Raw genomic sequence first — 14,755 nt, 5'->3', positions numbered from 1 at the left:
CACTTCGTTAACTTCGATTCGCTCAACACTATGAATTGACAATCGTTTTCAGTCTGAAGAGAATTTTTACCAAAAGGGTTTCTACATTATACTGTATATAGACAAATGTGATTTATTATTATTTTGCGCCCTTACATTTTTGCAATTACTAAATAAACTTTTGTTGCTATTCTTGAAAAAAATATATATACTTTTTAACTGATGACCTATCTTCTGTAGGTGATCATTAGGGGTACGACACCCAGCTGTTTGAGAAGGCACCAGTGCTCACAGTGGTGCCACGGCCTTCTCTCAACAAACCAAGCACAACTCGTACATTGTATAGCGGCTGTGCTTACTATCGCGGCTCAGCCCCATTCTCTTCAATGGGACCGAGCTGCACCTAGGCCATGTGACCGATGAAAGTGACATCACACGGCCTAGGCTAAGCTGATTGGGAAGGGTGCCAGGAGATGAACCCCCGCCTATCTGATATTGCTGACCCATGCAGAGGGTAGGTCATAAATATCAGAAAACTTGACAAACCCTTTAAGGAGTTATGCCATGATTGATGTAAAAAAAAAAAATGAAAATCAGACATCATATAGTACATGAAAATCTGTTTCTAACAAAGCTAGGACCAGCCCTGTACCTCACATGGATCTAGAGCTTCCCGCATTTATTTCTCCAATAATGCTGGATTCTCTTCAGGCTGGCAGCTCAGGGGTGTGTCCTTTCTCAGGAGGTGTGTCCTTTCTGTCACAGCTCTCACCCTATCAAAGCTAAAGGTGTGTGTCTTTTCTCAGGGGTGTGTCCTTTTGGCATCAGCTCTCTCTCTCTGTGTCAAAGCTTGTAATAGTAATTAGGACTGGTGGCATTTGAAAGATAGAACTGAGCATTTACGTCCACTTCAGTAGAAGGGCATGTGCATGTTACTATACAGATTAAACACCAGGGGGCGCCATTATAATGAAGTAAAGAGAATATCTCACAACTGAACAGAAAGTAAATTACAAATTACTTTTACAACTAATTAACCCCTTAGTGACCAGCCTGTTTTGGGCCTTACTGACCAAGCGTTTTTTCTTCCTTTTTTCATTGTCGCCTTCCAAGAACTATAACTTTTTTATTTTTCTGACTATGTAGCTGTATGAGGGCTTTTTTTTTTTTTACGGGATAAGTTGCAGTTTTTAATAGTGTCATTTTGGGGTACACATAACTTTCTGATTAACTTTTATTAACTCTTTCTGGGAGGGAGATGCGAAAAAATAGCAATACTGCCACTGAGTTTTTACATGATAAATTTTAAGGAGTTTAATCGGTTGATTTTCGGTATAAATAATATAATATCTTTATTCTCTGGGTCAGTACGTATATTTTTTTTACTTTTTGTGCAATAAAACCCCTTTTTTCAAAAAGAAGAAAATCTTTTTGCATCGCGGCTTCCCAAGAGCTATAACTTTTTTTTTTTTCTTTCTATGGAGTTGTGTGAGGGCTTGATTTTTGCAGGATGACTTGTAGTTTTCATTGGTATCATTTTGGGGTAAATTACGCTTTTTTTTATTTTTTTTATTTTTTTTATTTAAACTTTTTTATTGGTTTTCAATACACGCTTTTTGATCACTTGTTATAATGTTTTTGGGGGTGACTAAGAATAAATTAGCAATTCTGCCTTTTTGTTTTTACAGCATTCACTATAGGGGATAATTTACATAATAATAGTGTAGTGCAGGTCGTTACGGATGTGGCGATACAAAACAGATTTTATTTTTGCAATTTTTTTCATTAAAAAGCGTATTTTCAGAGGAAAAAAAGTGTATTTTTTTTGCATTTTTTTTTACCACTTAATAGTCCCACAAGGAAACTATAACAGGCAATATTTTGATTGCTTTTAAAATACTATGCACTATCCCTATAGTGCATTGCATTTTAATGTCAGTACTATACTGACATTGACCAGCAGGCTGTGCCAGAGAGGCTGTTGGAAAATACTCAAGGCTGGATTGGGGCCTATACCATGCCCCAGCCAGCCTATACACACATCGGAATTTGTGGGTGCCGATGGGAGACAGTGGAAGTCTGTCACCACTTACCTGCGGTGGGGGCTATTGCCTGCAGCATGTAAGGGGTTAAACAGCCCAGATTGGCACTCCTGATGGTCTGGCCTGTTAGAGCAGGAGCGCGGCTCTATGCTGTTCACCATGTCGGATCCGTCCTGCGGCTATTTCGCCGTGCCCCCGGGCCGCCGCTCCGTCCCCATTGACTATAATGGGGACGGGGGCGGAGCTCCGGCGCAGCACGGCGGTGCACGGCGAAAGCCGCCGGACTAAAAAACCTGACATGCAGTAATTTTAGTCCGGCGGCCTTTCGCCGTGCACCACCGTGCTGCGCCGGAGCTCTTCCCCCGTCCCCATTATAGTCAATGGGGACGGAGCGGCGGCCCGGGGGCACGGCGAAATAGCCGCAGGACGGATCCGACATGGTGAACAGCATGTCGGATCCGTCCTGCCGCAAGTGTGAAAGTACCCTAAGGCATCACAAAGCGATGACAGGTGGAAATGTATAGGCATGATTGGACACGTGTAGAAATATATAACAACAATTATGTATTTTGGATACAAGTTGTTGTGCAGGTACCATGGTCATTGGCAATGTTGAGCGAATCGAAGCCAAACAAATTGACTTTGATCCGAATTTCAGGAAAAATTCAATTCGCCACGAAGCCGAATTTCTTCATGTTTCGTGGTAACAAATCTATTTTTCCTGAAATGGTGGGCAAAAAAAAACATACTTACCTCATCCATTTGCTCTTGGAGTGGCTGTCACGATCAATAAAGGGGGGGGGGGGGGGGGGTGCGATCGCTGTTCCCCGTCATTGCACCTGCCTCATACAAAGGAATGCGGTTTGTGACTAAGTAATTTGGCGAAGCATCTGAATCAAATTTTTCATAACTTCCCTCATCACTAGTCATTGGCTTCTCATCATCTTGGCATCACCTATTTTAGATTTTTTTGATCATGCCTTAAAATACATCTTTATCAGGAAGCCTCCATTTTCAAGATTAGGTGGGAAGAACTATTCATATCCTGTACTGTCATGAATAAAAGGTTTCCTTGCTTGTGCCCCTTTTGTAATGTGTCTTCACATATATGTCATTGTAATTCTGTCCCTAGATCTATGTGAGGACGAAGAACTCCGCTCATTGCTCCTAGAGCTGAAGCACAAACATGACCTTATAATGAAATCTCAGCAGAAAAACAAGTCTTCTCTGAGTCGCCGGAGCTCCAGCACAGGGAGTCATGGGTCAGTAAGAATATGGTACCTGGTTATTAAGTCATAAAATGGCTTCTTCCCTGTCTACTACCTTATAGGAACCCTCTCCACCAGCCTCAATACCAGTCCTCTAACTGGTATTACTAACTTTCACCCAGTAACCAGAGCTGTAATGACCTCCCATATCAAAGGGGCTTTCCAGGATTTAGATACCAATGACCTATCCCCAGGATAGATCATCAATATCATAATGGTGGGGATCGGACATCCGATCTCCGACGGAGCCGGAAGCAGAAGGTTGGCTTACTGCAGATCAGTTCATGTGAATAGGAGCTGAGCTGAGGCACACTGGTACAGCCACTACACACAGGATGGTGCCTTCTGTTTTCAGCTCTATCCACTGTTTTGTGTCCGGCATTGGAGGTTGCTGCAAGCAGTTGATCAGTGAGGAGTGCCGGATGTCGGATCCCCACCAATCCGATATTGATGCTGTATCCTGAGGACAGGTCATCAATGTCTAAATCCAGGAAATCCCCTTTATTGTTGACCTTAGCCAGCCCATTCAATGCTCAGCGTACAACAAAAACAGCTACTTTTGTAGGGGCAAATAAATATTAAGCCATTGATACAAGGACATGTGTAGATTCAGTCCAAACATGGCTCTTCTTACTTTGAGTGGTTGTTCCAGAGACCTGGGTGATCGAGTGGCAAAAAAGGAAGTCCTATGAGAGCTAATATGGCTGTCAGACAGCTACTTCTTGTTCCAGGAAGCACCATGATTCAGGAGCCCACTCAGATGTTAAACTTTGACTGGAGGTATCTTGTTCTGTTTGGCGGTCCAAATCCTTCACTTCATTATAAACTAGACATTTCAGAAGGCCATTTCCCGAATGACTTGTCATTCATGGCTGGCCTCTGGCTGCCAACGGCGAATGTAAAATGATACAATTGGTGGAACTATCTGGGACCTGAGTTGACCTTGTATTGATGGGGTATAATACATCTTTACAAGTATAATGACAGTCTCTGAACTTCGTTTCAACACTTGCACTTTGTTCGTGGTTGGATACACCTAGTACCTGCTGTTGCTGACTCGGTATCCTTATAGACATGTATCACCCACACTGCCTGCTCTGTCTTTATTGTCTCTCAGATCCATAGTACGGCATTCATCTGAAAGTGATGCAACCAACATATGGACTCTGCTAGCTACCCATCTCTTTCACTGTAGCCTCTTGTCTCTCGGTTCCTCTTCCTATATCTCCTTGCAGCTCCATGCTTCACTTTCTCATGTTTTTCTCTCTGCTCAGCACACATGCAGCGAGCCCTTGAATAGCTGGAGCAGAGGATGGGAGTGATAGTGGCTCCTGTTATAACATAGTCTATCACAGTGGCTCTCCTCCCACCATTGCTCCAAAGGGCCAGTGCAGCGCAAGGAGAGGGCACCCTTTCTTCCCTCGAGGCACATCATATTTCTGGGGCTCCTACCTGAGGGTAGCTGCAATGCCCATGATGTTAGGTATTTGGCTGGATCTGTTAGTCTCTGAAGCCTTCCCGGCCTAGGAAGAAGCAGCAGGGCGTGTAGAGTGCAATGACCAGAGCATGGTGTAGGGGTCAGGAAACCAGGCCAGAGATAGAAAAACACCTCTCTTTACTGTAGTGCAAAATAGGACTTGTAGTACATCCAACTATAGCAAAACACTGTTCGAACTGTACATAGTGCAATTCTCTCCCAGACAGCAGTGTATGGATTTAGGCAAGGATGGGAGTTATGGTCCTCTTTCTTCTCTATCTTGGTAAGGTCTCTCTCAGTAGAATCTATGGTAGGCAATAGGACTCTGGCAATGATGTCTGTAATGCCGACTGCAGAATACAGGGTTTTGATAGCACGTCTGGCCAGGATGTTTCAAGGTGTGAAGGGTGTCTTAATGGGGTTCCTCACTTGCAGCAAAGTCTGAATGGTTGTAGTAGCAGATTACCTTGCTGATTCCTATGTAGAGATCTGTTAGTCTCTGAAGCCTTCCCTGCCTAGGAAGAAGCAGCATCAGGCAACAGCTTCTTTTTTTCCCTCCACTCTCTCCTCAGACTCTCCTAGAACACTCTAGAGCTAGGGGTGGAGCCAGCTGCCACCTAGCAACCTCCTGCAAAGGGCTGTGTTAGAGTTAGTTAACTTCATCACTACCATACAGAGCTATACTGAATAAATGGCATAGCAATACCTGACATTTCCTTAAAGAACAAACCATTTGCAGATACAGTCAGGTCCATAAATATTGGGACATCAACACAATTCTAACATTTGTGGCTCTATACACTACCACAATGGATTTGAAATGAAACGAACAAGACGTGCTTTGACTGCAGACTGTCAGCTTTAATTTGAGGGTATTTACATCCAAATCAGGTGAATGGTGCAGGAATTACAACAGTTTGCATATGTGCCTCCCATTTGTTAAGGGACCAAAAGTAATGGGACAGAATAATAATCATAAATTAAACTTTCACTTTTTAATACTTGGTTGCAAATCGTTTGCAGTCAATTACAGCCTGAAGTCTGGAACGCATAGACATCACCAGACGCTGGGTTTTATCCCTGGTGATGCTCTGCCAGGCCTCTACTGCAGCTGTCTTCAGTTCCTGCTTGTTCTTGGGGCATTTTCCCTTCAGTTTTGCCTTCAGCAAGTGAAATGCATGCTCAATCGGATTCAGGTCAGGTGATTGACTTGGCCATTGCATAACATTCCACTTCTTTCCCTTAAAAAACTTTTTGGTTGCTTTTGCAGTATGCTTTGGGTCATTGTCCATCTGCACTGTGAAGCTCCGTCCAATGAGTTCTGAAGCATGGTGGTATGCTTAGGATCATGAGCAGTTCCTTTCCTTCTCCATACTCTTCTCTTCCCATCACTCTGGTACAAGTTGATCTTGGTCTCAGCTGTCCATAGGATGTTGTTCCAGAACTGTGAAGGCTTCTTTAGATGTCGTTTGGCAAACTCTAATCTGGCCTTCCTGTTTTTGAGGCTCACCAATGGTTTACATCTTGTGGTGAACCCTCTGTATTCACTCTGGTGAAGTCTTCTCTTGATTGTTGACTTTGACACACATACTAAATTAGAAAAGAATTGTGATGGCACACTCGCATTTGGATTAAATTAAGGGATGTTTAATGTTATTTAAAGTAAAATATTCGATTAAGGATGATATTTATTTAAATTACATAAAAATGATGAGATAAAAATATATATAATATATGTTAAGATAGAGTGACTACTCTTGTATAAAGTCTATTGGACAAAGGTGTATATTCCAATGGGTAATGTTGGACGGGAACTAGGATTCCCTAGGATTGGAGCTGGTGTCCAAATGTTCAAAGAGTTCTTCAAAAAGGTCCTGGAATCAATAAGTATACAGACCAAAAAGCCTAACAGTATATGTTGATTCCCTTCAGTGAAGTAGTGCTGTTCTTGAAAGGTGTGCAGTATATTCGCATAAAAAATCCAATAAATATAATATAAGACAAAGTGCCGTGCAAAAAAAAATTGGAAAAAAGTGCTCAATTGAGTAATGACCACTGAGGAAGGGACCGGAAAGTGTCCCGAAACGCGTCTGATCAGAGGAAGCAGTGAGGACCATAAGGAAATCAACTATATTGAACTGAAAATCATCGGATGAAAATACTCGCCACCGCGATATTCTTTTAAATTTCCCACAGCTAAGAAGATTGGCCAATCAGGAACCAACTACCGTGTGACGTCAGGCTGCATCACCATCACGTGCAGCATCACATGGTAAGGCAAGTGATCACGTGGGACGCCACGCAGGTCCTTGCAGAACGGAAGACACCGTAACAGATTGAAGAGGGGTAAAGTAAATTACACCTTTTACTGTTCCTCCGTAATACAACATATGTACTTTGCCTACAATAACAGCTATATGTAATAAGAATATCGGGACAATTTACATCTAAATTCAAGTGAATTAGAAATCTGCCAGGAGAGTCGCTCTCTCTTTAAAAGGCGGACACTCTAACACTTGAAAACCCGGTGAACACAGGACCTACTATTGTTGTAGCCATACCAGCAGCTACTTTATAGCGTTGCAATATATGAAGACTATCTATATGGTGTATGATTCACGTTTTTAAGAACACATTTTTAAGAACACTCGTATGCTAAAAAATCAACATTTTTTTTGTTGTGCACAACGTATTTTACTCAATTGAGCACTTTTTTCCAATTTTTTTTTGCACGGCACTTTGTCTTATATTATATTTATTGGATTTTTTATGCGAATATACTGCACACCTTTCAAGAACAGCACTACTTCACTGAAGGGAATCAACATATACTGTTAGGCTTTTTGGACTGTATACTTATTGATTCCAGGACCTTTTTGAAGAACTCTTTGAACATTTGGACACCAGCTCCAATCCTAGGGAATCCTAGTTCCCGTCCAACATTACCCATTGGAATATACACCTTTGTCCAATAGACTTTATACAAGAGTAGTCACTCTATCTTAACATATATTATATATATTTTTATCTTATCATTTTTATGTAATTTAAATAAATATCATCCTTAATCGAATATTTTACTTTAAATAACATTAAACATCCCTTAATTTAATCCAAATGCGAGTGTGCCATCACAATTCTTTTCTAATTTAATATATCCTCACGGTCTTAGGTGTACCGGTGATTGAGCACCTCTATCCATACTGACCGTCTGGTGAGCCCCAGAAACACTTCTATTTGACACACACACACCTACCTCCTGGAGAGTGTCTTGATCTGGCCAACTTTGTGAAGGGTGTTTTCTTCAGCAGGGAAAGAATTCTTCGGTCATACACCACAGTTGTTTTCCGTGGTCTTCCGGATCTTTTGGTGTTGCTGAGCTCACCGGTGCATTCCTTATTTTCAAGAATGTTTCAAACAGTTGTTTTGGCCACGCCTAATGTTTTTGCCATCTCTCTGATGGGTTTGTTTTTTCAGCCTAATGATGGCTTGCTTCACTGATAGTGACAGCTCTTTGGATCTCATCTTGAGAGTTGAGAGCAACAGATTCCAAATGCAAATAGCACACTTGAAATGAACTCTGGACCTTTTATCTGCTCATTGTAATTGGGATAATGAGGGAATAACACACACCTGGCCATGGAACAGCTGAGAAGCCAATTGTCCCATTACTTTTAGGCCCTTAAAAAGTGGGGGGCACATATGCAAACTGTTGTAATTCCTACACTGTTCACCTGATTTGGATGTAAATACCCTCAAATTAAATCTGACAGGCTGCAGTTAAAGCACATCTTGTTTGTTTAATTTCAAATCCATTGTGGTGGTGTATCCATTGTGGTGGTGTATAGAGCAAAAAATGTTAGAATTGTGTCCATGTCCCAATATTTATGGACCTGACTGTACCTCCTGCTCCGGGGTACTGCACACATACCGGGTAGTAGGTTGCGCCTTCTAAAACAGTAGTATCTAACCTCCATGCACTGTAAGGACCTTGTGACTTTGCAGGGTCACGTGACATTCAAAGCCTCAGATCAAGATGACCATGCGCCTCATCCTACAAAAACATTGTCATTATTATTTTTGTATTATATTACTAGTCTTTATTACCACAGTGCATGGGATGTTGATATTACCCTGCTGCTACATCCCATGGCTGCTTTATACCCACATGGTCCTTAAGTCACATGGAGTTTAGATACAGCCCTTCTAAAATACCCCAACTACTTCCTGTGCGCCACCAAAGTCTTTCCCTGAGAACCAAGTCTTGTTTTCTTGTTGTATTCCCTCTATTATAGGCTACACTTCTCTACACCAACACAAGCTACATAAATCTCATTTTCTTCACTAGAACGCCACTGGCATTTAAGGTTTTAGACAGATGCTTCATTCATGATTGTTATGATACACAAAGGAAGCAGTTTCTCATAGGGGAAGGTCGTAGCTCCATTCAGTCAGTCTTCGTATTCCCAGTCTAACAATATATAATTGTATAATTGGCTGAAAAATAGAGCAAGACAAAATAAAAACCAACATCCTGTTACGATAGGATGCAGCTGGTTAACCACTCTATACAACAGCTCATATGAAGGGAATAACATACAAGTATGTAACATACATATGTACATACACATGTAAATGCTGGCTCACTTCAGGATCAAAAGTAGATGCACGAGAAGGAGCTACATAGTAAAACACTCCGAAATCAATGCACATATTATGTTGTCAGATGATGGCCATGTTGGGAGGGTACCAATGGGCCTCAATGCAATGCAAGACACCATGGGCCAGATTAGTCAATGTCTAGGAGGACTTCATTTGTTAAGATTACATTGTATGTCATGATGAGACATATATATTTAGCCCTAGCCTTAAAGGGGTTGTTCACTCCTTTTATATTGATGGCCTATCTCCATCAATATCTGATCGGAGGGGGTCTGACACCCCACACCTCTGGCGATCAGCTTCAGTAACCACCTTCGTCCACTTCACACAATGGACAGAATTCTGTAGTTCCAGCACCTACTTCCAGCAATGGAGCTACTGCAGGACAGTTCACCTTGGGGGAATGCGCTGGTGTTGGACTCCTGCCCATCAGATATAAACGGCCTATCCTGAAGAAAGGCCATCAATATAGAAGGAGTGGGAAACAATCCCTTTTTTAAAATAAGCCATTTCTTGTGGCTATCTACACTGTTGTGGCAAATGAATGGGTGTCAATATATCAATATGATACACATATAGGGGGTTATCTATCTATCATCTCGTATCTATCTGCCCATCCATCCATCCAGTCATATGGGCAAACAAATCTATTCTATCTGTTATCTGTCCGTCCGTCCAGTCTACTCATTTTACAAATATCGCACACATCTGTAGCTTTCTGACAGTCTTTTTTTCTTTCAGAAAGGTGGTACGACGTGCCAGCTTATCGGAGAGAACAAATATGTACAGGCGAGAGTATGAGAAGGAGGCTGTGGTGTGGCAGTGCCTCGTCTCTGCAGGAGATACTGAGGGGACTCAAGATGAGGAAGACAGCAGCCCTGATATGCAAAGGGTAAAAACTTAGTCTAAACGAATGAAGGACTGGATGAACTACACGGGCGGAATATACAACATAACTGTATACCATAGTTGCAATTTAATCTTTAAAAAAATAGATATTAACTAAATCTATGCATGTAGCAAATGGTAGTCACCCAGACAGGAAACTGATTTGTTGCTAAGCAACTCACCCTGAAGAATATACTACAGTCGTGGCCAAAAGTTTTGAGAATGACACAAATATTAGTTTTCACAAAGTTTGCTGCTAAACTGATTTTAGATCTTTGTTTCAGTTGTTTCTGTGATGTAGTGAAATATAATTACACGCACTTCATACGTTTCAAAGGCTTTTATCGACAATTACATGACATTTATGCAAAGAGTCAGTATTTGCAGTGTTGGCCCTTCTTTTTCAGGACCTCTGCAATTCGACTGGGCATGCTCTCAATCAACTTCTGGGCCAATTCCTGACTGATAGCAACCCATTCTTTCATAATCACTTCTTGGAGTTTGTCAGAATTAGTGGGTTTTTGTTTGTCCACCCGCCTCTTGAGGATTGACCACAAGTTCTCAATGGGATTAAGATCTGGGGAGTTTCCAGGCCCTGGACCCAAAATTTCAACGTTTTGGTCCCCAAGCCACTTAGTTATCACCTTTTCCTTATGGCACAGTGCTCCATCGTGCTGGAAAATTCATTGCTCTTCACCAAACTGTTGGATTGTTGGAAGAAGTTGCTGTTGGAGGGTGTTTTGGTACCATTCTTTATTCATGGCTGTGTTTTTGGGCAAAATTGTGAGTGAGCCCACTCCCTTGGATGAGAAGCAGCCCCACACATGAATGGTCTCAGGATGCTTTACTGTTGGCATGACACAGGACTGATGGTAGCGCTCACCTTTTCTTCTCCGGACAAGCCTTTTTCCAGATGCCCCAAACAATCGGAAAGAGGCTTCATCGGAGAATATGACTTTGCCCCAGTCCTCAGCAGTCCATTCACCATACTTTCTGCAGAAGATCAATCTGTTCCTGTTTTCTTTGGAGAGAAGTGGCTTCTTTGCTGCCCTTCTTGACACCAGGCCATCTTCCAAAAGTCTTCACCTCACTGTGCGTGCAGATGCGCTCACACCTGCCTGCTGCCATTCCTGAGCAAGCTCTGCACTGGTGGCACTCCGATCCCGCAGCTGAATCCTCTTTAGGAGACGATCCTGGCGCTTGCTGGACTTTCTTGGACGCCCTGAAGCCTTCTTAACAAGAATTGAACCTCTTTCCTTGAAGTTCTTGATGATCCTATAAATTGTTGATTGAGGTGCAATCTTAGTAGCCACAATATCCTTGTCTGTGAAGCCATTTTTATGCAACGCAATGATGGCTGCACGCGTTTCTTTTCAGGTCACCATGGTTAACAATGGAAGAACAATGATTTCAAGCATCACCCTCCTTTTAACATGTCAAGTCTGCCATTTTAACCCAATCAGCCTGACATAATGATCTCCAGCCTTGTGCTCGTCAACATTCTCACCTGAGTTAACAAGACGATTACTGAAATGATCTCAGCAGGTCCTTTAATGACAGCAATGAAATGCAGTGGAAAGGTTTTTTTGGGATTAAGTTAATTTTCATGGCAAAGAAGGACTATGCAATTCATCTGATCACTCTTCATAACATTCTGGAGTATATGCAAATTGCTATTATAAAAACTTAAGCAGCAACTTTTCCAATTTCCAATATTTATGTAATTCTCAAAACATTTGGCCACAGGGGAGCTTAAAAAAGAAAGAGACATAAACTGTGCAAAAGGTATATATAATACTAAATATTATATCTGGGGACCATCCTGTTTTGGGTCTAAATGATCAAGCAATTTTTTTCATTTTCTTGAAAATGAAAAAAATATTTTTATTTTTTTTACTTTTTTAAACCATTTAATAGTCCCAAAAGGGGACTATATTAGGTGATCTTTTAATTGCTTCTAAAATACATAGTACTGTTCTTGCAGTGCAATGTATTACTGTCTTTGCTATACTGATATCCCCCAGCAGGCTGCACCAGAGAGGCATGGCCTGCTGGGACACAATGGAGGCAGGCCTGGGACCTTCACTAGGCCCCAGCCTGTGTGCACAGAGATTAGCAACCTGCGATCTCATTCGGCCCTGTGCATGCATACATTGTATAGTTGTGCTTGGTATTGCAGCCCAGGCTCTAGGGTGTAAAAAAGTCCCAGGAGTACCGAAGCCTCTTCAAACAGCTGATTGGCAGGGGTCCTTTGAATGTGGACAACCACTGATCAGATATCCTGAGGATAGATCATCAATATTTTACTCCCAGAAAACCCCTTTAATGTAAAACTTGTGCTGATGACATCATTAGACGTCAATAATTTGTCATATATATCTTCTTTACAGAGGGATTCTGTGGACCTTAACTCCGTGTTGTCATCTCCACAGACCTTTCCAGAAACCCCATATCGGAATGGGTACTGCTCTCCACTACCTCCTTTCTATTGCTCGCAAACCATTACTGATTCGCCAGTACCCACCCAACTAACCAATGGTAACAGCAATCATTCATTGTCCTCGTATTCACAAAGTCCTATATGGAGGGGAATCCTGGACCAGGCACCTATTACCCTATCGGAGCTAAAAAGACAGAGGATGGCAGCCAAGCAGGGGCGATACCTAGCCAGGAGTACTAGTGAGTTGCTTGGATCTGGAAGCTTAGATTACTCTAGTGACCCTGGAACTCCACCGTGGTGCTCAAATGGGACCTCTGTATACTACACACCTACCAGCGGAGACCCTCCAATCTTACGACTAAAGTCTCCGGTTGACGATGAAGGACAAGAGGCGTGCAGGATGTTGCGCTGTTGTCGGCTGTCATAACTGCAAGTATACAATATTTGCAGAGGACTGTATCTGTGTTCTACGCAGAACATGGGTTTCATGTATACATTCAGATCTGTGTAGATATATATGTAAAAAATCCTAAACTGTACATATGTCAAGCTACATGTACACAGGAATCGTATCTACCTGTATAGAAGCAGACATATACATATATATGAAGGTGCTTACATAGACCAACAGTGAATTGTACTCTTTTTAAAGGAGTTCTGTCATCAGGTATGTTGCACTAAAACCATCTCACCTAAGAAATGAGTGCTTGACTAGAGCTCGTTCAGTGCACGCGCTGTACAGGGATGGATCACCTCCCGTGAGACTTCAGTGCCAGGCGTTAGTATTGCCTGGCCCTATCAGTCGGTGGGTGGGAGTGAGCAGAGCCTCTGAGAACGAGGGGCAACGACACCACCCTCGTTGCTCCCAGGAGCTCAATTTTCTTAAGAACGTGAGCACCTAGAAAGATGGGACCACAACCATGATATTCAACTGTCAAGGACATGTCTCAGGTGACACAGTTTGATTGCCACATATCTGATGACAGAACCCCTTTCAAACCAAAAGCCAGTGTTAAACATCAATCTTTAAATTCTCATTTTCAGATTGTTATACCTATTTCTGGAATAGCTGTGGGACAACAAATATGGGCACCAATATAATTCCCAAGCATGGTTTTTGAGGGTCTGACTAGAGTGAAGTCACAGTCAGGGTCCGGTTGGATTTTACAAGAGGCAGCATGAACAGCCATAATTGGTAAAGCATGCGGCTTCTGATAAAGCCTATCCAACAGGAGACTTTCCAGGGCATTTGACAATGAGTTTATGCCACTATTATGGCGTAAAATGTCACAAATTATGGTGCACTCCAGCTTTGCACCATAATTTGCGACATTTTGAGTTCTCAACAGTTTTCTAAAGTGGGAAGGGAGAGAGCCTATCGTGTCCTACCAGATTTACGATAACCTACACTAGAAAACTGGTGGAATTTATAGCTCAAGTCTATGCCAACCCCTAGATGGTGCAGATTTGAGATTCTGGCACACAAAAGGGCAGAGATGCACCCAATTTATTAAGAGGCATCTTAATAAATTAGGTGCCTCTCACTACGGTGCACAGAGGATCAAGACTGGTGTATGGGACCTTCAGTCTTGTAAAATGTCCACCCTAGTGTTGCTTCTTCTTCATTTAAAGTGAAGATTGCAGCAGTTAGACCCCCACCTTTCAGGCATCCATGCAATATGCCAGCAAAGTCTGCACAAGACAACCCTTCTAGTGACTGATCATATGTAAATTTTGTATAGAAACTGAAGTTGGCCATACACATTCGATGAATGTTGGTCTAACCTGTTTTCAGCAACCTCTGTAGACCATCTAATGTGCATGGGGCATCTCAATAGCATATGTCAGGGGATAGAAGGATTGGGCAGTTGGATTTCAACATGCTTTATCATTATGTTTACAGGGAAGATAGGCCACCAGCAGAGGTGCCCGCCAGCGGCTGAGGGCTCATGGACTCTCAGCCAAGTGTGCCTATGTATAGGGGAACCGGGAATCTGAA

At 42.3% G+C, this 14,755-nt stretch overlaps 1 protein-coding gene across 2 annotated transcripts in view; it reads left to right on the top strand.

Annotated features, from left to right (window-relative positions):
- Window positions 1-14,061, top strand: part of PPP1R16B (protein phosphatase 1 regulatory subunit 16B) — a 72,264-nt gene extending 58,203 nt beyond the window's left edge. Inside the window, exons 8-10 of one of the 2 annotated variants that reach the window (XM_040437372.1) lie at window positions 3,154-3,283; window positions 10,170-10,320; window positions 12,707-14,061. In XM_040437372.1, the coding sequence (XP_040293306.1) occupies window positions 3,154-3,283; window positions 10,170-10,320; window positions 12,707-13,183 (758 nt within the window). In that variant the 3' untranslated portion in view covers window positions 13,184-14,061. The remainder of the gene's footprint in view (window positions 1-3,153; window positions 3,284-10,169; window positions 10,321-12,706) is intronic. The other variant, XM_040437371.1, reaches the window with a different exon arrangement.
- The last annotated feature ends 694 nt before the right edge of the window (window positions 14,062-14,755 follow it).

This window comes from Bufo bufo, chromosome 6, assembly GCF_905171765.1.
Source record: "Bufo bufo chromosome 6, aBufBuf1.1, whole genome shotgun sequence".
NCBI classification, from domain to species: domain Eukaryota; kingdom Metazoa; phylum Chordata; class Amphibia; order Anura; family Bufonidae; genus Bufo; species Bufo bufo.
Note: the sequence above shows the minus strand (reverse complement) of the source record. Positions and strands in the feature narration are given on the sequence as shown.